The 23,145-nt window shown below is 37.5% G+C and overlaps 3 protein-coding genes and 1 non-coding gene across 6 annotated transcripts; 2 read left to right on the forward strand and 2 right to left on the reverse strand.

Annotated features, from left to right (window-relative positions):
* Nucleotides 1-216: 216 nt before the first annotated feature.
* On the forward strand, nt 217-3,904 carry LOC131333378 (small nuclear ribonucleoprotein SmD3b-like). The gene is made up of 5 exons (XM_058367862.1): nt 217-610; nt 3,029-3,081; nt 3,199-3,265; nt 3,350-3,406; nt 3,599-3,904. The coding sequence occupies exons 1-5, from the start codon at nt 452-454 to the stop codon at nt 3,659-3,661; spliced, it is 399 nt and encodes a 132-aa protein (XP_058223845.1). The 5' UTR covers nt 217-451; the 3' UTR covers nt 3,662-3,904.
* Nucleotides 3,905-4,867: 963 nt separating this feature from the next.
* LOC131332274 (BTB/POZ domain-containing protein At2g30600) lies at nt 4,868-14,270 on the reverse strand. Of its 2 annotated transcripts, none has more exons than XM_058366404.1 (13): nt 13,963-14,270; nt 12,130-12,954; nt 11,052-11,381; nt 9,880-10,110; nt 9,367-9,528; nt 8,650-8,862; nt 8,490-8,537; nt 8,290-8,348; nt 6,445-6,577; nt 6,291-6,365; nt 6,120-6,200; nt 5,417-5,485; nt 4,868-5,313 (listed from the first exon to the last, which is right to left on the reverse strand). In XM_058366404.1, the coding sequence occupies exons 2-13, from the start codon at nt 12,928-12,930 to the stop codon at nt 5,095-5,097; spliced, it is 2,421 nt and encodes an 806-aa protein (XP_058222387.1). In that variant the 5' UTR covers nt 12,931-12,954; nt 13,963-14,270; the 3' UTR covers nt 4,868-5,094. The 2 variants fall into 2 exon arrangements, with proteins under 2 accessions (XP_058222387.1, XP_058222386.1); XM_058366403.1 differs by having other exon boundaries at nt 12,130-12,951; nt 13,963-14,141.
* A 2,068-nt stretch (nt 14,271-16,338) lies between these two features.
* On the forward strand, nt 16,339-16,411 carry TRNAE-CUC (transfer RNA glutamic acid (anticodon CUC)). The gene has a single exon. It is a non-coding gene; the product is annotated as a tRNA-Glu (tRNA).
* A 545-nt stretch (nt 16,412-16,956) lies between these two features.
* Nucleotides 16,957-21,277, reverse strand: LOC131333067 (G2/mitotic-specific cyclin-2-like). Of its 2 annotated transcripts, XM_058367390.1 has the most exons (12): nt 21,072-21,277; nt 20,682-20,746; nt 20,454-20,568; nt 20,260-20,319; nt 20,072-20,120; nt 19,838-19,990; nt 19,607-19,732; nt 18,607-18,696; nt 18,290-18,511; nt 18,047-18,145; nt 17,555-17,733; nt 16,957-17,433 (listed from the first exon to the last, which is right to left on the reverse strand). In XM_058367390.1, exons 2-12 carry the CDS (start codon nt 20,734-20,736, stop codon nt 17,289-17,291), a joined length of 1,293 nt encoding a protein of 430 aa, XP_058223373.1. In that variant the 5' UTR covers nt 20,737-20,746; nt 21,072-21,277; the 3' UTR covers nt 16,957-17,288. The 2 variants fall into 2 exon arrangements, with proteins under 2 accessions (XP_058223373.1, XP_058223374.1); XM_058367391.1 differs by lacking the exon at nt 20,260-20,319.
* Nucleotides 21,278-23,145: the final 1,868 nt, after the last annotated feature.

Below are 23,145 nucleotides of genomic sequence, written 5' to 3' on the forward strand. Positions count from 1 at the left end.
TAACCTCGTTAAAGAGTGTAGGGTAATAGGTGAAAAATGCATGATATTCAAGAAAAGTATATTGATATTTGTGAAAAAATATTAATATCTATGAAATATGTATTAATACCTAAATTAGTAAATTTATTTGAAATTATGTGCATATTATCTCCTATTCAGTGGGCGGAGACAAGCAAAACCGAATAAAATACTCCCTAGTTTTGTTGAAGGTGTACAAAGACCGAATTTGTGTGCAATTAAGAAGCTCCTGCGAGCTTGGCCTTTGAATTACCGATATGGCCCTTACGTTACGTCTTATAATTACTTGGAATGTCCTTCCCCGTAGACTACAGCGAGGTTAGGGTTTTGGATAGGAGACAGAAGACCGGACTTCAGAAAGGTTTTACCTTGCAAGGTTAGGGTTTTGGAGAGAGAGAGAGAGAGAGAGAGAGAGAGAGGAGAAGGCATAGCCATGAGCAGGAGCTTGGGAATACCGGTGAAGCTTCTACACGAAGCTGCGGGTCACATAGTGACAGTGGAACTCAAGAGTGGAGAGCTCTACAGGGGAAGCATGATCGAATGCGAAGACAACTGGAATTGCCAACTCGAGAACATCACTTTCACTGCTAAGGTACTCTTTCCATTCTAATTACACCAGTAATCTTCCATGATTTGCACTCTTTATCGTTGATTTCTTCCAAGTTTTTGCGACTCCGAATGCATGCTTACTTTCGCTTCACTAAAAACCCTAGATTTCGTTTCTTTGTCGTAGAATGGGTGACGAGTTTTTCTACTCACATCTCACACACAATGTTGGGTTAATGTAAGATAAAATGTGAATAAGTGCTGTTATATAAACAGAGAAGTATGGTAAATTGAGTTTAACACAACTATAAGGCTTAGCTGGAGGGGTTTGTTTCTTTGTTGTTTCCGAACTAAGCAATTGAAAAGCATGCGACTTGGAACTCCTTCAGTTTACTTTGCAGTTTGCAGTAAGAAGCCATTAATCATGTTATAGTGACTTTAACCTGGGCTGTGGGTACTAGCAAGCATTTCCTAGTGTTAAAACACATTAATCTATGCTGACCATGCCATCCTTCCCACCCAAACCGAAAAGCAAAAAAGATAAATTTATTCTTCGTCCAGCCCAAAAGAATGTCAATTATCAGTATTTTGACCTCTCAAAAAATTCTCTATATTTTGCTTTTTAATCTAACATATTTTTACGTGCAATATGGATCTTGTATGATAAATTGGACAAAGTTTCCAAAATCATAAAAGATGTTATACATTACGAAATATAGACAATTTGTCAAGAGGTCCAAATAGTGAAATTGGACAATCTTTTTAGGACGGAGGGATTAGTAATAAATTTCTTCATCAGTTGATATGTTCGTATGGTACAATCATAAGAGTCGTCTTGTATAGCTTCCTATACCATTTTTGTGTTTATTACCAACTTTTTTTTTTTGGATAAGTAAATAAATATATTAAAAAGAAGGCTTTAAGGGAAAGCCACCCTATTACACAAAAAAAGGCCACAAGACAAAAAGGCCCTATACGCTAACGTCATGGTGTTTAAAATTTAGGTTATTCATGTTATGTTTAAAATTTATTACCAGCATGGGACGTCTGGTTTTTGTGATACAATAACTCTGTATTCTTATTGGTAATGGGGTGAATGTAACCAAACCAAACCCTTGTCCTTATGCTTTTGAGTGGCCTACCTGAATTGGTTTGTTTTTTTTCCATTTCGCTATGTCAAGGGTATTTGCTTGGTCAACTGAATTTGTATTGTCTCCGACTCTCCATATAATACAAAGGTGAGGAATAAACTATGAGGCCCTAGTTTATTGTTTGTATGCTGATCTCCCTTTCAAAAACTGGATTGTTGACTATTGATGATTTATATTCGTATAAATTGCTATTCTATCGCTTTAATCAGTCGAGCTGTCATGCGGAATATGCCCTTATTATTTGATGATTCTCTCCCGTGTGTCTTTGCCGGTACAGATTGCTCCTTCCTTTTTTAAATACTTCCCGGGCGATCTCTCATACTGTATTTGATCGATCGGTCATCCATAAACTCTCGCATCTGTTTAACGAATTGATTTTCTGTTTTGCTTAGCCAATCCTGCTTATCTCTTGCCTCGGTTTGTGGAAAACGTTCTTCATGTCCCTTTTTACTTGCAAAATCACAAGTTTTTGGGGTCTTTGGGGTAAGTGGTTACGGTAGCTCTCTTCAAATGCAAAAGAGTTTTTTAGTATTCCTTGTGTGCCTAATGAGACTTCTCAGACCCTGCGGTGTGGGAGGCTGGTGCGTCGGGCTTCCCTTGTCACTTGTGTCAAACTTTTTACTGTAATGTGTGAAGATACTATTTTCAATATGAAAGGTGTCATCAAAATGCAGTATGCAGATGGGAAAGTTGCAGGTATAGAATGACTGCATCTGTCAGTTCTAAGGTTTTGGTGCTAGAAGTCCTTGGTAATATGTAGGCAGTCACCTTTTCAAAAGAATGAACCAAGTGCTATAACCCCTTCTTTCCTACCGATATACCTTATGGCGTTACAACAATCATCACCTCATGGCCTGCCGCACATCGTTCTATTGAATGGTGTTTGCTGTTTATCAGAGTGTGTTTTCTTTTTATAGAAGGGTACCACCAATGCCAACAATGATGACCATATGCATCAGACCATATAGGTAGGGAGGAAGGGAGAGTACTTGTATGTCATTTATGTTGCGGCTTCAGTCTAGACACTGCATCGTATTGATGTACTAGTAGGTGTGACTTCAATGATACTACTGACTAAATATAGTGCTGAAGATGGTCATAGAAAGTTCATGTGATATTTTAGGGTTTGGATTGGAACCTATTAACTAAATATGCACAATGCATCTCCTATGGATAATGTTGGATGTGATTTTGATCTTTATGATACCTTTCCTTGGGTTCTGGGGTTGGTGTCTATCTTCTTCTTTTTTGTCCCATTTTCTTATGCTCTTGCACAGTAGTGGCATTAATAAATTGGTTTGATTCCTTGATAGGATGGGAAGGTTTCACAGCTTGAGCATGTTTTTATCCGTGGCAGCAAAGTCAGGTATAACCTTGCATCTTAAACTCTAAATCCAGATAGTTTGTTTTGCTGATAAGAACATTTGTTTGAACTAGCTTGTTTGTTAATAACTGCATTTGGACAAACGTGTAATTCAACCAGGTTTATGGTGATTCCAGACATGCTTAAGAATGCTCCAATGTTCAAGCGTTTGGAGTCTAGAATCAAGGTACCTATCGTTAGACGTCTTTAATTATCTTTTTTTGTGTCAGTTACCCGTAATTTTTTGATTTATTTCCTTTGAATTTTGAAGGGTAAGGGCTCAGCAATGGGAGTTGGCCGAGGTCGTGCTGTTGCAATGCGGGCGAGAGTAAGTTCTTTCCCTCTTTTGTTTGGCATATGTAGTATATGGTTTTCAAAGTGATATAACATGTTACTACTGTTATTATTTCATGTCTAAGACTGTTGGATCATACCAAGGTTGAACCGTATATACTTGAACAGGTGGTTTAACTTTCCTCAATGGGTAGCTTCTGATAATTGAACTCATCTTTCTGTGCAGGCTCAGGCTGCAGGTCGTGGAGCTCCACCTGGTAGGGGTGTTGTGCCCTCTATAAGGAGGTAATCCAGCCATGGGTTCATCATCTCTGCTCTGAAGCCATAATGCATTCCGTTGTAACCATTTCCTAGAGTGATGTGTTCGCTATCCTCAGATTTGCAAGTCCCAAGTTTAGTAGTCTTCTGTTTTCAGAGCTTTATGTTGCGTAAGACACTTGCCACCTGCTATTGTTGATGTTCAATTCTGGGATGATTTTCCGATAACAGATCCTGGGATGATATATTCTTCTTAATTTTCCATTTTCTTGTCTGTCCAAGTGTCCATCTATCCGTAATTTACTCCATGCTACCCAATTTCTATATATAACCCATACCAATTGTGTAATTTCAGTAATTTTCTACATACAAACGCAACAAAATCCCCTGAACTTCCCAACATATCCCTTGCCCCCATTTATCCCTGAAACCCCATTAATCCCCAAAATCACCTCCACCACCAGCGCGATCTCCACAACCTCCTCCACCGCAATCTTCACGACCTCCGCAACCACGTTTTCGATGACCTCCACCACTACCACCACCATGATCTCCACCAACAAAGAGACCAAGAAAACCCAAAAAAAAATATTTTTTTTTTTGCTTTCTACACAATTTTGGATGCACTCATGAAAATGTTAAAAAAAAAATCATGTTTCAAAATTGTCTTGAGACTGTGAATCCAAAACGGTTGGGACAACGAATTGAATATTGAATGAGTTTTAGACTTGCCTATTGGCGCTGTTTGGAATCGCTTTTGGATCTACACACCAGGAAAGAGTATTGGGAGGTCTGATCTGCACCAGGAGTGAATTGAATCAAGTCGGTTGCTTTGGGATAAGAACCGGGATTTCTGTGGGTGTTTTTATTTTATTTTATGAACGTTAATATCGTCAATCTCTGATTGTTATGGGAATCTGATGCCAGCGGCAGCGGAGGGGTGGGGAGGGAAGGGGAGAAGAGATGAGGAGGGGTGGGGAGGGAAGGGGAGAAGAGATGAGGAGGAAGATGAAGATGGTGGATAAAATTAGAAGGCCTACTTAATAATTGCTCATTAGGGTATTTTTTGTCATAAGTTGTCAATTTTTAATGGGTTGCACGGAGCAAATAAGGGGTTGTAAATAGAATCACCCTAAGATTAAAAATTTATATGACAGTCTTCAAAGCCGAAACACTTCATTAGAGCAACATTTACTTTTAAATCCAATCAAGCTGAAGAAATACTTTAAGAGATCAATTTTGTCTCCTCCAGAAAGTAGTAGAGGAGTATGTGAGATTTTACGATATTCATTTGTTCATCACAGAAGCTATCAAACCAAATTACAAGGGCTTTGAGCCCATATATCACCTTTGTTTCTCACTCTGCAGAAACTGTACGTGATAAGGCTGTTGAGGGTCTAACAAGTCCGGGCAAAAACAAAAACATAAAAAAGAAGAAAAGTCTAATAGTTTGATGCAGTCAACTTAGCGGAAGAAGCCATAGAGCTCCAAGAAGCAAATACAAAAGTTCCATGGATTAGACTCATCCATTGTGGGAGCAGTCAAGACAACCCTAAAGAATCTAAAGGGAAGCAGAGCACTGGGACCTACTACAGGCCAAGAAGCAAACTGGCCAGGTTTGCACATTGTCGTGTCATTCTCGTGCACTCTTAAGTCGGTCCAAGTCTTCCCATCCAAAGAACCCTGGAATATAATCAATAAAACTTGGTCATAACCTCCTCCGCTTGTAATCTGATTTAGAGAGAAGGCTGAGGAAGAGAAAATAACAGGAGAGTATCATATTTACCTGAAAATTCCAGCATCTAATGTAGGCCCTCGATCCATCCTGCCTCAAGGTATAGTAGTTGCACATAAGCTGCATACATCAAACAAGCTATCCAGGTCAAATAGATAACGAGGGGAAAACCATGCAATTTTTTATACGGGTACGTCATGCATACTGCATCTGGTAATTCATGAACAAGATGGCTCCAAATTCATCTGACGGTAATAGGTAGTTTTTGTTTCGATAGCCCTGTTTGGAACTTCACTAGTCACTGCATCTGGTAATTTATTTTGAAACAACATTCCTATTGGAAGTTAAAAGGTAGCTTATGATAGCCCCAATTGAATGAGTGATTTCTATTAGTGGAGTACAACAAACTGGACAAAAAGAATCCATATTAGCATTTGCTACACAGTGGAGCTCCCAAGTAGAACAGCTTCGCTACATTTGCTTTCATTAGTCGGAATACAACAAACCAGGCAAAAAGAGTATGTAATAGCTACCCTGAAGAAGTTCAGATTGGCTATTATTTAGTTAAGTTATAGCAGGATGCAAGTATTGTACAGCATATCCTGGCCACACTTATGGGTGGTGTAGGATTTTAAATCTCAGTTCAGACACAGGTGTATGTTTCTTGCTCTTCAAAAAATTAAAAGACCCGATTAGAAAAATGAAATTAGAAGAGAAACAAGAAGATGACAGCAGACAAATAAAAATTCAATACCTGGTGGTCTTGGCCAATGTCAATCATCCACCATGCATTGTTTCTTCCATCCTCAATCCTAGGTCCAGAGAAGGACGTTCCCTGATTGCACAACAAATCAACTTTGATGACCTTCCCAAAGGGCTCAATTTGGAACTTTCCACAAGAATTAAAATGATAGTACAGTCTTACCTGGTAAGTCCTAGAAACCAAAACCTTAGGGTCGGTATATCTCGAAATGGGACTGCTAGCCCTGATAGAAATTCTCTAAACCACACAAGTCGAGAGAATCAGATATGAATTCAGTGATTGCAAATCAAGAGAAAATGGGATTGCGAGAAGTTACCTTAGAGAGAACAGGATTTACCCATTGATGTTCCCCATAGGATGTGCCAGAGAAGTACAAAACTCCATTGCCGTCCCCATCACATATGTATTGCAGCTCCTTAAAACTAGATCGCCGGTGCTGGAATCTTGCACTATTAAGCAAAAAAACCATTAACCACAAACGATTGGCAAGAATTCCAAGTGAACATTAGAGTCAACTAATTTGCTCCCATTTCCTACAACAGTGTAACCGTGTAAGCAAAAGTACAAAACTTGAACTCTAGAACCCAAAGAAAGCATGTGTCCATAAACACAAAATGGTAGTATAACATTTGCTGCAAAGGAAACAGTCTCTTTTTGACTTCAGAAATACCTTCGAAGAAAAAATATAACAGAGGCTTCAACTAATAAAGACACAGATAAAAATCTCTCTTCACAGTGGACACAGTTGCAAAAGTCTCTTAACTTCTAAAGAAACTTGTTGCAAGTGTGGCACGACGTCACTTTACTTGAAAACAATCTCTACATACAGCTCTTTGTTGACTAAAATAAGCTTCTTTAACGGGGAATCAATTAAAAGATGAATCATTAATGCCTGAAAACAGGGATTTACCATGCTCTAAGAAAGATTAGATTCTGCGAGTCAAATCTTTCGGGGTTCTTTTGCCAAACCTTGGTGTATGTGTACTGTGTTTTAACTATTACTCCAAGAGAGGGTTATCTAGCTGGCTAGAACAAAAAATCCAAATACAGGAAGATCAATTACATGAAAGACGCAGAGGAAAACTCTTAGGGAATTATAGCTATTCGACATTCAAGTACATAATTCAACCAATAATAAATTTTGCTCTACATTTCAGTACAGCACCCAAGATCCTTTCAAACCTAATCCAGGGAAAATAAATGGTCTGTCTATCATCATGTTATCAAACCAAGACCGAATTAGATATCTTCCTTGAAATCTCCATTGAACTGTGTCCACAATAATGAAAAGATATCACTACATGCTTCGTTTCATAATGGCCTGGGTGACTTGCGGACATGTTCAGTGACTGAATGACCGATAAAATCATGCTGAAGTTACCAAATTGCTGTTATCCACCAAAAATAGGTGGCCAGATATGCATGCATGAACCAGAAGAGGAAGTAATGCAGTGACTACAAGGGTGTTATAGTGGTGAGGACAAAAGCTTGTGTGCTGTCCCATGGTATTGAACATGGAGAAAGGAGGGAGCAAGGAGAGATTGGGTAGAAATCATGATTATCTGGGGAGATGGATTCTAGGAATTTAGCCTCGCAGACAAATGGCCAAAACTTGATACATGTATTACAGGAAAGGCTATTGAGCTCAATTGAGAACAGAAACTGAGTGTTGACTAAGGACTAAGATAGTCGGAAACACTAAATCAGTAATTAAGTTCTTTATTTGATCCATGAGTTGGAAAGGCCCTTGATCCCAAATTCCTTTTATCCTGTATGCCCAAGCAACCAAACACATGTATCTTCTCCCAGGATTGTAAGTCAGGCGTGAGTTTAAAATACTACTCCCGTGGACCATTTCCATAAGACTATTATCCCATTTTGGGATGTCCCATAATATATGCACATCATGAAAACCAATCGAAAAGGTGGTAGTATCCCCATGTTTCCCTTCACTATAGAATTGAAAGTACTCCAAGGAAGCAAATTAAATACACAAGGACACTTTTGGCATGTTAAGATTTATGAAGGGCAATCATCACATCTCAATAAAAACTTGGATTCCTGAAAAATGGGCCAGCAAAAGGGAAGAGGGAGTGATATTCTATATCTAGATTCAACAGGGAAGGCTGCAATAGAGATAGCTATCATGCTTAGTGCTTACTTTTGGTCACCCTGTGGATCAGCCAACCCAAATTCTAAATAAGAGATGGCCTCTTTCACCTGTTACAATTTAAGAAGAGAGGTCACTAGAAAGAAAATCTATTCTAGACCATATATGCAGAAACTTTTGATAAAAAATGTATAACTAATGCTGTTAGATAAAAGAAAATGTATAACTAACAATAAATGGTCCTGACTCACCAGATATTCAAACGTGGGAATCTTTTTACTAAGGTTACTCCTTTCCAGCTGCAACAGCATAATAAAAAGGAGAGTGGCAATAGAGGGAATGAGCAGACTTATGAAATTGAGTTATAAATCTGTAAATCCATCTATAACATCTTTACCCAGGGCCCTGTACCTTTTTAAGCAAGGCATACTGGAGTAGTGGAAAGCGCACAAGTGGCAACAATAAACTAGCAGAATGGAACCTCTCCCCAAAAAGATGTTCTGGCATTAAATTTAACATTGTCTCATCCACCACGTCCCACCCATACAACTCCTTTGCTTGCAAGCACCATAGTAAGATTGCATTAAGAACTCTTTCTTCAGATGTTACTGTCAAATCTGGATGCTGCAAAACCCACACGAATTATAAGAAATGTCTCAATATGCACATTGTAAGCACTATTTGAAAAAGTGGTCAAAAAAAGGCAAGGTACTTTCTTATGTAATGATATTCATCCGATTACGTTAAAATCTCCTGAATTAGGGCTGGATAGATTTGCCACATAAAGCCCCTTCAAAGATTGGTTGTTATTGCTCAATTAATTCACCAATCATGGCTTACCAGCATATAAAAACATATATCTTCATCATGATATAAGTTCTACTCCTTTTTCCTTTTTGTAACAAAATGGAGAACACCAGAAAACAACGTCATACTTCTTTTGCTCATTTTCTTTTTCTTTCTTTTTTGGCAAATTATGTGCTGCATAATACTTTCTCCACGTTTCTCAGACTGGGAAACCAATATTTGAAAAACTTGGACTTTATACTAAGTTTTGTACAAGCACAACATTTCTACTTGATAAATCCCCATGTCATTGTCATAAGCAACTTCGAAGTAAGAGCCCACCTTAAGAATATCGCTAAATGATGCTTCATCTAACAAGACAAAGTCCATGCTTGAAGTTGTACAATAATCGAAATGCATTGCCAACTTCCTCACGCATGTTTCTTCAATAAGTTTACATGAAGAAACAGATGAAATCGCTTGGAGAATTGGGCACACTGTGTCCTGCAACAAAGTTCATGGTTAGCTACAAGAACCAATTACTTCGCGAAAAGTGTCTTCTTCCTCGTCCATTAAACTTGTGCATAATAGAAAAACTCTTGGTTGTATGATCTTCTTCCAATAGGAGAACTCCATCCCTGCATATGATAATGTAGATGAGAGATCAATATATCATAGTTGATTATAGAGGGTTCTCTGCTTTTTGTTTACAGAATTCCGAAACCGCAGCACTTCTCTGTTCTTTTATCTCTAGTCATGCAACTAGCAGTTCCCCAGAATGATAAAACACAAAGATTTAGCATTGACTTAAATTGAGCAATTATATTCAGTGTTGAAGTATGGGTTCTAAATTACCTCCGAGAGGCATTCCAGAAGCGTTTTACAGCATTCCTGATGAAGTAGAGTAACCCCAAATTGATCAGCCAATAGAAGAAGCTGGATTAGCAAGGTACCAATATCTGCGGTGTCTTCACTACCAAGTTCCCCACAGTACAAGAACTCAAGCATAGCTTTGAATGCTTCTAGTGGAACATCCTGTAAAAGGACCTTTGAGGAAATGCTCTCACTCATTCCATTGGTGAACATCTGCCATGCAATCATTTAATTTAGTACCCACGTGATCATAACAATTAAAATCGTTGCAACAAAACAATCTTCTTTATCCCTGCATATTGCTTCGCTAGTTACATCACATGTGGAAAAGTTGTTTACTGAGATATATTGCATGACAGCAGCAAAGAAAATTTGTCTTAAAGTGGATTTCAAGTTTTATTTTTGGATAATCCCAAATAGTATAACTTCGAATGCGATGTGGAAGCCAGATTTTCATGAATCAGATATATGTTCAACAAAGAATCTTTTGATTTACTGTGTGATGAGAAGATGCCAACCCCCTCCTCCAGCCTTTGGCCATGTCCCACAGTGTAGTGAACTCATTAAACTTACACCAATAAACCTAGATATAACTACATCAGAAGTCAACCACAACCACATGAGTCACACTCATATCCATGAAAAGATTTTTCATATATATGAAATTAATAGGAGTAAATGCAGATTCAACTTAATTTTTTTGGCATGTGGTTCTCACCTGAAAGAAGAAAATATATTTTCAGCCCAAGCTTCTAACTGAAGAACGATAATCATTTTGGTGAATCAAGTTCAGCACACAAAAATGCGACAGTTTTTAACTATAATCTCACCATAAGTTACACTAAAGATAAGTGTTGTGTATGCATAAACTCCCACTACACACTTTAGCGAAGAGCTAGCTAATTGGATTAGCCTACACATCCTACTTTTTTTCCCTTGTAGAGCTGGAGTACAAGACAAGTTCCAACTAATAGTCTAATTCGCCAACACATCAAGCTTTTACCTTGTTATCTGGAAAATAGTGAAATAATTACTGCTAAATGCTGGGTGTTAAGAAGAACAGATAAGCTATCAGAATTGTATGTCCACTACTAGGAATAGATGTTTAGTTGGCAAGAGGAGTCATAGAGGGAGAGAAAAAAAAGTTTGCTCACCTTAAAAAATGGGATACTCCATAAAGCAAGGATAATTTTATGTGAAGGGGCGACAAGATCGTGACCGCCAATATAGATGTCCACATCACTGTACTCTCCAGTTATATGAAATTGTATGAGCCTCTGCATACTGAGGGGAAGTCCTGAGGGAAAGGCTGTACCACATTGGGGCTTAGAACCCCGATATGATATCTCCACATTATTGCCCGAGTCAAACAACTTTTTGTTCAGCTTAAACCGTTCTGTAATTTCTTCACATTGCTTCACCAATGGCATCACTTCATACTTTAGGCTCAGAGTTCTCAGGGAGCTGAGTTGCGACTCCAAAACCTACATCATGAATGGACATAAGCAATATCAGAAATTAAAGCTACAAATGCACTGAAACTTTACATCAGCGTGGGATATCATGCAAGGTCCAATAGTTAGCAACAATTTGACTAAAAACATACTATCACCATCTTCAAGAGAAGACGAGTTTTAATTCCATGTCAACTGCAGCCTGATTCATTAAGACGAGCATTGACATTGAGGTACAAAAAATGTCAGAGGTTAAAAACTCCTAAGCCAAGACTTGCTCCTACATCAAGAATCAACAAGAACTAGTTTGTTAACAGGTGTACGTTGATGCGGCTCCGACAAAATAAATACTGTATATATATATATATATATATATATATATATATATATATATATATATATATATATATATATCACAAGCTAAGAAATTTTGGAAACACGGAAAGAGATCAAAATTTCAAAAGAGGATGCCTTCACAAGGCTCTATTGTTGAAGTTGATAATACGATTGTTCCAAGAATAAGCAGCAAAATGTGATAGTAGACCTCATTCCCTCGTTCACGTCACACAATGATTCCCATTAAACTCGGAACTGTTTTCACTATCAAAATTGTAGTAGTCCTGATATAATAGTGACCACAATATTACTAAAGGCCAATTTCCCTTTAGTTGCAATAACCAATCAATAACTTGCTAAATCAAGCTAGAGGACCAAAAAGGGATCAACATTAGCCAAAATGCACAAAATTATAGCATTGACCACTTTTCAGTTTAATTACCTTGGTATGGCCTGTGTAGATATATTGCAGAAATGCATGAAGAACTGGATAGCTCACATCCTGAAGCTGGATCACATCTTGGTTCAACAAACTTGAACTGAAATTCCCGGATGCCCCCAAGATTACCTTATGAGCAGGGACTGCTTTTTCCTCCTCGCCCACAACAAAGACTATATCAGATAGTTCCCAACTCTCAAGAAAATTTCCAAGCCCCCAATTTTCATAATTCCCACTCTCATTTTCCATCGCTTCTTCACAATCCTCCTTTCCATCATATTCCCCACAATCCACATTCGTCCACAAGGATATATGGTTTTGTGTTAACGGCAATACATTCACATTTCTATAACCAACATGTTTGTCCCAACTACTAAGCCCAACATACTGAACACTACAATTGGGATTCGAATCAAGCCACTGAAAAACAAGATTCTGAAAAGGGTACCTTCCCTTGCCTATGCTAATCAACCCATCATAGATACTAATCCAATAGCTCTGAAATGCGGAAGAACAACATAGCCCTATCCCAGCTACATCAACCACTGTATTCCCATCAACCTCGATTTTGAGTCGACGATTTCTGTGACTCCCTATAATTACTGTATAGTGAGGACTATTATCCCTCTTGTAATGGTAGTGTTGACTACCCACATGCTCTCTAAACACAACAGTGACATCGTTGAGCGCAAAAGCTTCAAAAGCCACGCAACCTCTTCCAGCTTCCCTAAACCTCAAATCATTACGCCAAGCACACTCGAAGGGTGCTACAGTTAGGAACTTTTTATGCTCCTTCTCAATCATCTCTGCTTGTATTCAACCACCCTTCTTCACCATGACATAAAAAAAAAGCAATCAAGAGTTGATGTAAATACCTTCCTATATAAATACAGTTTCCGCGTAAAAACGAAACATATCCCACCAAATCAAATCGATCGAAAGCAATAAAACAACGGAATGGTCATGAAAATGAAGCCTGAAGGGTTTCAAAAAATTTGCAAAAATAAAAAATCAGACACTGCCAATGAAATATATCTATCAACCACCCTTCTTTACTCACCTGGCAGTAAAACTAGAAAACCAACCATTTATGCCCCCCTAAAAAATACTACTTACTACTCGTTCCAAACCAAACCACCAAACCAAACCGAGCCTTATGTCCCAATCACTTAGGGTTGGCTACATGAATTCTTTTCCTTCGTAATCATATTTGAATTCATGTCATAAAGATCTGGGGGGCTTTTTACGTGCTGGTTGTTAGCTACCTAAAGCGCAACCCTCCTCCTTTATCCGGGCTTAGGACCAGCTGGGAAAGAAAGATAAGACTCTAAGCACGAACCAAGCAGAGTTAAACTACTCGTTCCATAAAGCAAAATTTCCAACGCAATAATCCCACCAAAACAAATCAACCAGAAGCATGAGAACACAAGAATGGTAACTAAAATGTGGGGCTTCCCCAAACTGCTGAAAATAACAAATGGAATTTCCCTGTCAACCCAAAGAAAAACATTCATAAAAATCTTGGATAATTTCAAAGGTCACTATCTGAGACAAACCCAGAAACTGCTCGAAACTCTTCACATAACACAAGAATCCAAACCCCACAAACAAACGGTAGACATCAAAACAGCCATACCACATTCATATCCAACCACGAGAAAAGTATGAAAATATCTGACATAGAAACCCCATCTAATAAGAAAAGAGATCCAGATGAAAAAAAGTCCTAGCTGATGGTCCATAAAAGAAAACGACTTTTACCAGATTGAGGGAAAAAACCAAGCTCTGAATTCCCTTCGATTTTCAAGAGATAACTATGGTGGGTGGTGATGTTACCTGGAAACGTGCACGTTCAAGGATCCATCCCTATCATCGAATCGAACCAAAAGATGCACTGATATTTCTTTTTTTGGTGCAAAGCTCTGAGATTTCTAGCTCATCTTGAATGGACATTTATGTGGGTGAGTGTACAGATGATATACATGTATGTGCCTGTGGAGAGAGAGACAGAGACAATGATTGGAGGATCCCAATATGACGAGTGATTTTTCAGTACCGATAGGATATATCCAAGTGGTACTCTTTCAGCACAGCCAAACCGTTCGATATACTTTTGAAGAATTTATATTGAAACTCTATCTTTTCTTTCACGTAACACTTTCTTTCTCCTTTTTATATATTCAAATTTAAATCGTTCAAACACACAATAAACAATTCAAATGCACAAATAAACATCACGTGGTACTGCTTGGCATTTAGTAAAATTTTTCCCAATATGACGAAAGTCGTTGGATTGAGATTAGATCAGAACTCCTAGTCAGCCTTGAATTGGATAGTTTGGGAGATTTCACTCTGAACTTATGGTCGAAAGCATCAGACAAAAAAAGTTGGGCATTGATTTCGATGAAACATGGCCTTTGCTGCAGCAGCACCGGTGACAGCTGGATTTTTATTTTACTGTACTTTTTTTGTTTTTGAATATTTTAGTGTACTTTTTTTTTTTTGAATATGTAATATTTTAGTGTACTTCAATCAAGATATCTTTGGTAATAAAAATTTTATAAATTTTTATTTGTGGTTGAAAAATTATTAAGTGTTTTTATAGTAAATAAGTTGTTGAGAAATTATTAAGTTATTTTCAATAATAAATAAGTTGTTGATGAATCTATGAGTAGAGTTACTGTAGCAAATAAAGTTTTTGTTAGCAACTTTTTTGTTAGTGAAAACAAAATGATAAAATATTGAAATTTTTTTGTTAGTGGAAAAGATGAATTAGGGGATGGTGTTGTGCAGTGGTGTGCGCAGACCGTGCTGCGCACCTCCTAGCTGTTGGATCGTACATTTGACGATTCGGATCTCATCTCCGCAATGAATAACTCTCGATTATTGATTGCCGAGATAAGATCCGAATCGTCGGATACACGATCCTACAACTCGGAGATGCGCAACACGGAGCACCAACCCGAAATCCAGAAATGATATGATAAAATGCGTTAAGTTTTTACTATTTTTTATTAATAGAAACACCCTTAGGTGAGGGATCTCGCACAGTGTTAATGTGGGGCTTGTAATCTCGGCCGCAAGATGAAATCTCTTATGAGAAGCCGGGTGTATTGCACCTATTTGTTTTTCGTATTTTGTGTGGGAATGGGATATCTCCGGTCCACGTTGCTTGTCCAGGTCGTTTCCGGGTTCGTTTGATGATCATAACGGTTGGATATTTTAGACCTTATTTAGGAACACTAGGTCCGTAAGAAATCATGTTAATCGGACATCGTTTGATTTGCTCTCAAAATATAATTATCTCTTAAAAAATGAATTTCATCCAATTGTGCAATGTTTCTAAACCCATTTTATTGAGATTAATGTCTTTCAAAAGTATATTAAACGATATCAATTAACATGAATAATGACGAGCCTAATATTCTCGACGAAGTCCACAATCGGATCATTAAAACAAATCCAGAAGAGACTGATAATGACCGGAGAAGATCCCATTCCTTCGGTGTGAGATTGGTTGGTCAAAGTCCAAACTGGTACTATAAAATACATTGCCAAAGTCATTTTTTCATTACAATGTCACAAGTAAAAAATTACTAGTGTTGTTGTTGGACTTTGGGTTGGTGCTGTGTTACACACTTCTGAGCTGTCAAATCGTGTATCCGACGGCTCGGATCTTATCTCGGCAACCAACAACCGCGCATACCACTGCATAACACCATCCCTCAATTCATTGTGGTTATAGCGATTTGGTGTCCTTTTAGCACAATTTCAAATTCTTGAATGAAACTCATTTTATTTTTCAATGCAAATTAAATGTCTTGGATGGAGTGGATGAAACTCATCTTCTTTGAATGCCGAAGGTGTTTGACCAAGTGTAAATGAGAAAATAAATAAGTATTTATCTTTCATGATATCGCATGTTCGAATCTCACGGCAGTTAAACATTTCAAATCTTAGGGTCACTGAAAAGTTTGCCCGATCGTTAATTTTAAGACCTCTAAACTAGTCGAGGTGTGCACAAACTGACCTAGATATCCGATTATGAAAAAAGCATGAACATTAAAAATGATTATAGTATAAATTGTCGCCGCAGTTCCTTTCTCATAGTCTCTCTCTTCCAAGTATCAACACCTGTGTACATTGAATGACGACTCAAAGCTCCACAACAATTAACAGTTACATTTAAATCTTCGAGAGGCGACCAACAACTCCGTTGTAGTCTAGTTGGTTAGGATACTCGGCTCTCACCCGAGAGACCCGGGTTCAAGTCCCGGCAACGGAAATCGTTTTCTCCTTCTTTATTTTTTTGTTTTCTTTTTCCCCCTCAGATCTCTGTTGCGCCATATACTACTAGCATTGTATAGGTTTTATATCCATGCATTGGCCATAATATAACCTTCTTCCATCACTGTTCATCTTTGTCGTCCCCGAGCCAAAAATGGTGCAGTATGTCTATTCATCGCCCATTAGTTATTAATTAGAAATCCATCATGGTTCAATCACGAAGAAAAGCAAAAACCACCACCAAAAAACAACATAAGATATCATATGGGGGGGCTTTGAATCCTTTAAACAGCGTGCCCACACGGGCCTTTACCCTTTCTTTACTCTGGTTGGGAGAAAAAATGAGGCATCAAAAATCCCTCGACAATCTCAGGCATATGTTTTCTTTGGTATATATAGTAGACCAACAAGAATCATCCAGAGCCCATAAACTGCATTCATTTTAAGGGGTGTGTATTGTAGACTTTCACTTCATTTTATTGTAAGCTTCTTTGAAGAATGGCATTCCTACATAAAGTAAGCTTAGACTCAAATCAGGATATATTAGAATGACAAGGTTTATGATTAAAAAAGAAAAACAAAGAATGACAAGGTTCGGCATAAGTTCTAATCACATGCAACTTACAAATTATCTGATGATGGAAAATCAACACAAACAGAGAAAAGCTCATCCTATGATGTTCAGGAAGAACATCAAGCTGAATCCAAAACTCTGAACATCATTCAACACAAAATCCATAAACCTTCAAAAAGGGACTAAAAACCAGGGGCAACTTATGTTGCACAATTGCACCCACCCCCAAAATGACTTAAAATAAGCTACAGCAGTTAAGTCATTGAGTTCTTAATAGCTTCTGTTAATACATTCAGCCTTGCTAAATTATATCCTCTAACAGGAAGTTAGCAGGTTCTGATCTTGCAGCATAACCAAATTTAGATGAGCTATATTTTCGGTGGACACCCGTGAGTTTCCCAATGCCCGCTTTCTGATGGAATGTAACCATCCTCCTTGAGCATTCTCTGTAAAAAAAACCCCAAACACACACACACACAAAAGCAATCAATACAATGCACAAATTAGCCTCAAGTAATGATAGTAGTAGTTTTGGACAAAAGAAATTGCGAAGGAGAGCACACTGACAGAAGTTGATCTTTGGAGTAGTTTGTGTGCCTCTCATTGGTTTGACTCCATTGCTTCGACCCACCAAGACTACACTGAGCAGTGAATACTGCTGCAGCAGCTAATAGAGAAGGTCTGAACTCCAGCATTTCGTACTCTACGAGACACAGCTCAATTATGAAGAAAGATAGAAGCTCCAGCTGGTTTTAAGGTCATGAAGAACGTATCAGAATCACTTAGGCTCCATTAAACAGATGTGCAGTTTGTATAAAATATAAGAGCTTTTTAGATGTAGAAGAGATGTACTGTATTGGCATCCTTATAAAACCATAACACTACTTAACATGAAGGACTTCCCATTTACTCCCATTTCATATGGTAGGTAATAAGGTATCAAATCCAAAACTATATGAAATCTATACGTAAGGTATCAAATCTAACTCATAGCTACCCTCTTTAGCTGATATGTCAAATCCCTTCATTTGAAGAGCACAGAGTACAAGCACTACATACCTTCTTGTCAGTTTGAGCAGCTTTGAGGAACCTCCTCATAAACACGTATGGAGTGGGAACTGATAGATTAAACTGCAATGTGTTGACCATTAACTTCTCCTGCAATATAATGGTGAGGAAATGAGAAGAGTTTGTAACATTATTAACTTTCCTGCAATACAATGAGCCATGTATTCAAAATGCAGTGATGAGGAAATGAGAAGAGTTTAACAGAATCGACAATGTGTTAGCTGCAAAACCTACCATCTGAAGCACTTCTATTCTACTGTAAGTCTTGTCAGAAATCAGAATAAGGTCCTCTACAACTGGAACTGAAACTTCCTCATACTTGCAAGAAAGAAGCATTGCTGTCACCCCAACAAGCTGGAGTTTCTTCCTCACCACTGGTTGGACTGCTAAGAATCTATCAATAAGATTGACAGTCAGGTACAAAGTCTCATCCATCAATTCGAACTTGTAGTGCACCTGTTCATTGATGAAACGGTTATGGTTATGGAGGCTTTTATAAGTTCATATCTTAACTCGAAATATAACCAACACTAGTAGAGCATTTCTTATACCTCAATCAGCCAATCAATTAGAATGCCTCTCATCTTTTCGTTAAGGTCAGACTGCTGTGCCATATAGTTTGGTGAGACACAGCTAGAACTCTGCATCGGGAAACAAAAAACTACTGTTTTAGTATGTAATCCCCCAAGTTGCTGGTTTTTTTCGCTCCATCGTTATATATACTTATGTTTCCAATTATAATCAACCATTTGTAACCGTTTCTTCATCATCATCCATTTTCTTTTGGTTGCTTTTGCCCTTTTTGTGTGTGAGTAAAGGAGTTTATCGACAGTGCACAGTTTGCTGAAATAAGGATGTTACCCTCCCAAAGAATACATTGAGCTAGAATAACCACAGAAAATGAGTGGGGCGAAAGGGACACGCATTTTTCTTTTGTCTCGCTCATTTTCTTAAGACAAAAAGGCACAACCTGCCAACAAACAAGCCACATGGATAACATGTTTCCGTAAGCTAAAAAAAGAAATTTGTTTTCACAGATCGAATTTTAGTTTAAATAGGCCAAAACAATCGGAAGACAACTATAATAATGTAGGCTTAGAAAAACATATTCATCCATTAGCACGTACAACATGAAAAGATACAACCAATGAATTGATAGGCCCTTTTCAATCCATTGCCAAAAAACTGATCATTATATACTACGTATGTTTTATGAGCTCTGATTGTCATGATCATGTATTAATGTCAAGATCATAGAATGTTAAACCTTTGACATTTAGCACACAAACTCGTAATTGCCTAATGTATTCGTCTGCCTAGCTATATGGTTCATGTAATGGTGAATGCAACTCGATTTGTCTCCAGTCAGTGATAATGATCAAATTTGTTTAGCGAATTGTTACTACTATTGGTTGAACCCCTAAAGGATTGACCACTGAAATCACAACTTCAGTGAGAAAGCCAAATTATTTTTGAGTTCAGATGATCTATTGGGATAACTATCCCATCAATATTAGCAATAAAGGAAGAACCAGGTATAGCAGACATCACCTCTACTCTCTTATAGTAAGCATATAGATCATCAATGTATTCAACAACTGCAAGTGGGTTTTTCTTGTCAGCACTGTCTATGTCCGAAACTGGCTTTTCAGGTATATCTTCCATTTCATCCTCGTCCTACAAAAAAATAAGAACACCTATGAATTCCCCACTGGAGTAATAGACCATAATACAAGGCTTTGATATACAATCACATCTTCACGGTAAAGGAGAAACAAATACCATCCGGTCAATTTCGTTTAGCATTGCCTCCGTGTGCTGCACAAACATTGGTACAGGAGAGTCACTTGCTGCCTTGTATTCATCCACATCTATGATGGAAACATCTTCCGATTCAATAGGAACTTGTACTGGTGGGGCCAGCTTCTTTGTTTCCTATTGAAAAGACCATTCTAATTCTGATCAATACCAACCCACTATACTACAAGAAAATTACTGTGTGTACACAAGAAGTACCTCAGGCAATGGTTGCTGCTGTTTACCAGTGATTTGTGCAGCAAATTTTCTGAAGCAACAAGAAGAATCAAAAAACAATTAAAACTCCATAGAAGCTTGACATTTGAGTGAGATCCAAATGTACTTTTTTTTTTTGAACAAAGATCCAAATGTACATAGAAATAGCAAAAGATGGGTCAGTTATGGACCTAGTAATTGGTCGATTTGTTGGAACAGGAGGAGCAATCCTATTAAAGAGTCCATAGTTTCTGAATATAAAAGATGATGAAGGTCAAAAAGGGCACTGAAAGAAGACTCTTGGTGCAATTAATTTAAAGAAAGATTGAACCATCAAAGAACATGCACAAAAGATAAACATAAAGGTTTGGGACTAAGGAATTACTCAGCCAAGGGGCCTTTCTTGTTAACTGGACAGGGGTGTGGAGCAGCTCTCATCGTGTTCTGGTTAATCGTACCCAACACTCTCCGGTTATGCCCCATTCCGGCATGTAATACCCCTGTAATCGATCAACAAATTGCTACTTCAGTATTAGGTTTTAAGCTTTCAGACTGTCGAGATATAGAGCCAAGTGGAGAGACAAATGAATAATCGGTTCAGAATACAAATTACCTTGGCTATGTAGGGGCCTGATCACACCCGGATGATTCTCATCTGATCCAACCATTTTTCACTATCTGCATCACAAAAAGAATGAAAAGATTCAATGGAACACTAAAAGACACTCTTCAAGAAGTCAAAGAACTCGAAAACCCATCAGTCGAATGGCAAGTTTTCTTCAAAAACAAAATGAAATAATAAAGAATTAGGATCGACAAACAAAACCCATAACAAATTTGACAGGCTATGCTACATGGAATGGAAAGATCCAGTCAGAGACACATGATGAAATTGCTCTAGGAAATCAAATAACATAGCAAAAACAACTTCAAAAAAAGTAGTGAAAGAATACAGAATCGGGATCAACAAACGAAACCCGTGTCACAAAATCGAAAACCCGACCTTGAAATCAAGAATCCGTCGAGATCTCCTTTCTCTGATTAGTAAGAACCAATAGAAGAGGAAGAGAGAGACGAGTCAAAAAAGTTCCATACGCCCCTCTCTCTCTCTCTAAATCCCTCCCTTTGCCTTGCCTCTCTTCCTTAGGTTTTTTACTTTTATGTGATGTACCAAGAAAAAGGAGGAAACCAGAAAATAAGAAACCGGATGAGCGAAAATGAGTCGGCAACAACGGATGTATGTCCGCACATGCGCCTTTCATTTTTTAAAACCAACGGCTAGTGAAATCGCAGCCGTCCGATGATGAAAAGTTGCGTTGTTCAGTACGGGGTACTTAACGGTTACCCCACCTCATGTGTTTTCAAATTACTATATTCTTTTAGTAATTTTCTTATATGCATAAGCTAAACCTACCAAGGGATTCAATATTAATACCTTTTGTATGGTTTAATAAAGTCTCTGTCACCAATAAATAAATGCTTGTGGTGATAAAACAAAATTTTCAAAGGTAATCTTTGACCGGCCGTAATTATCATATGTATTTGATTGTTCGAATTTAATGGATTTGACTTGACGTGAAGTTTAAGGGTCTAATTGTTATAGAAAAGCAGAGGTGAATAATTTTGTTATAGTTTACTGAAATTCTTGTAATATTTTATTTATCAAAAAATAATAATCTCGTAATATTTTTAAGTTACTCTCTCCGTTTTCATTATTTTGTCTCTCGTCCTACCCCAACCGGATAAACAACTAATTATAACTTTTAATTGATAATACTGTTTATATGCAAAGAAAATAATTTTCACACTTCCCTTTTGACCATCCACACTCCTTTCTTGTTTTTATTTACATGAATTTACGATATTGTCATTGAATATGTGAAAAGAGTATTGAATAAAGGACAAAATAGAAATATGGATCTTATTTGATAAATCTCAATGAACTTTTTTAAACGATGTTTTCAAAATCACCTAAAAGATTATAAATTGGAAAATAAAATCAATTGAAAAGTGACACGAACTCCCAAAATGGACTAAAGAATTGGGACGCAGAGAATATTTCTTTAATATGTGTTAATAGGTGTGTGAATGAGTGTGGTGTTAGAATTATTGATTCTCAATAATGAAAACTTCTCGAAGAAAAATTGCACAGGTAAGGAGTAAGGGGCCACTAGGAGCTTATTATATTCTTGAACGTGGCAAGCTTCCCATTATGCAAGATTTCACCAAGAAAAACCATTTCCCTGGCTACAACGTGATGGCTTACGACCATTTAATTACACGGATTTGGTGCACTTTAGGTTTAATTAATTACCAGTTTGATTTGAATTTCTATGAGTGAAGCAATTATTTCATTTGAGTTCGTTCTTGGTCTCATTAAGATTGATATTTCCTGAACCGGTACCTTAACCATGGTGGTGGTAATTAATTAATGATCACTTTGAATATGTGAAATGTGATCTTGAACAGGCATAAAACATCAGTGAACCTCGGATGGAATTAATGAGCTACTATTATCAAACGAATAGAATATAGAGCAAGTCCTAGATGGATTGATGGAACGTGAATTATTGGTTGTACACACTGGCCTCAAGGAAATATGAAGAACAGCAAATTCAACAATTAATTCGTCGTGGCGTCGAACCATTACTTGTTGTAGGAGAGTGACAAGCTGTGATTCATTCTTTGACATCAAGATATGGTTATAACTATTGAGTAGCACTTGATACGACGATCTTTAATCATCTAAACCACATTTTGACAATCCAAGTACTGACAACTGACAAATTACGTAGCTCAAATAGCTTAACATTGCTAATCTCATGCCTTTGTATTGTAGAATAGATTTGAATCTGTTAGTTTCGAAGTAGATTAGTAATCAGTATCATCATCATCATCATCATAAGATTATGGCCGAAATTATACGCAGATGAAATCTTGGCTAGACTTCAGTAAATCACGTAATTAAAGGAAATATATAATGGAGAAGCTCATATAATCTATATATATGGACATTTGGTGCAAAAAAGGAAATCTATTGGACTTCTAATTTAAAAATTGAGGATATATATATTTTA

This window comes from Rhododendron vialii, chromosome 7a (assembly GCF_030253575.1).
Source record: "Rhododendron vialii isolate Sample 1 chromosome 7a, ASM3025357v1".
NCBI classification, from domain to species: domain Eukaryota; kingdom Viridiplantae; phylum Streptophyta; class Magnoliopsida; order Ericales; family Ericaceae; genus Rhododendron; species Rhododendron vialii.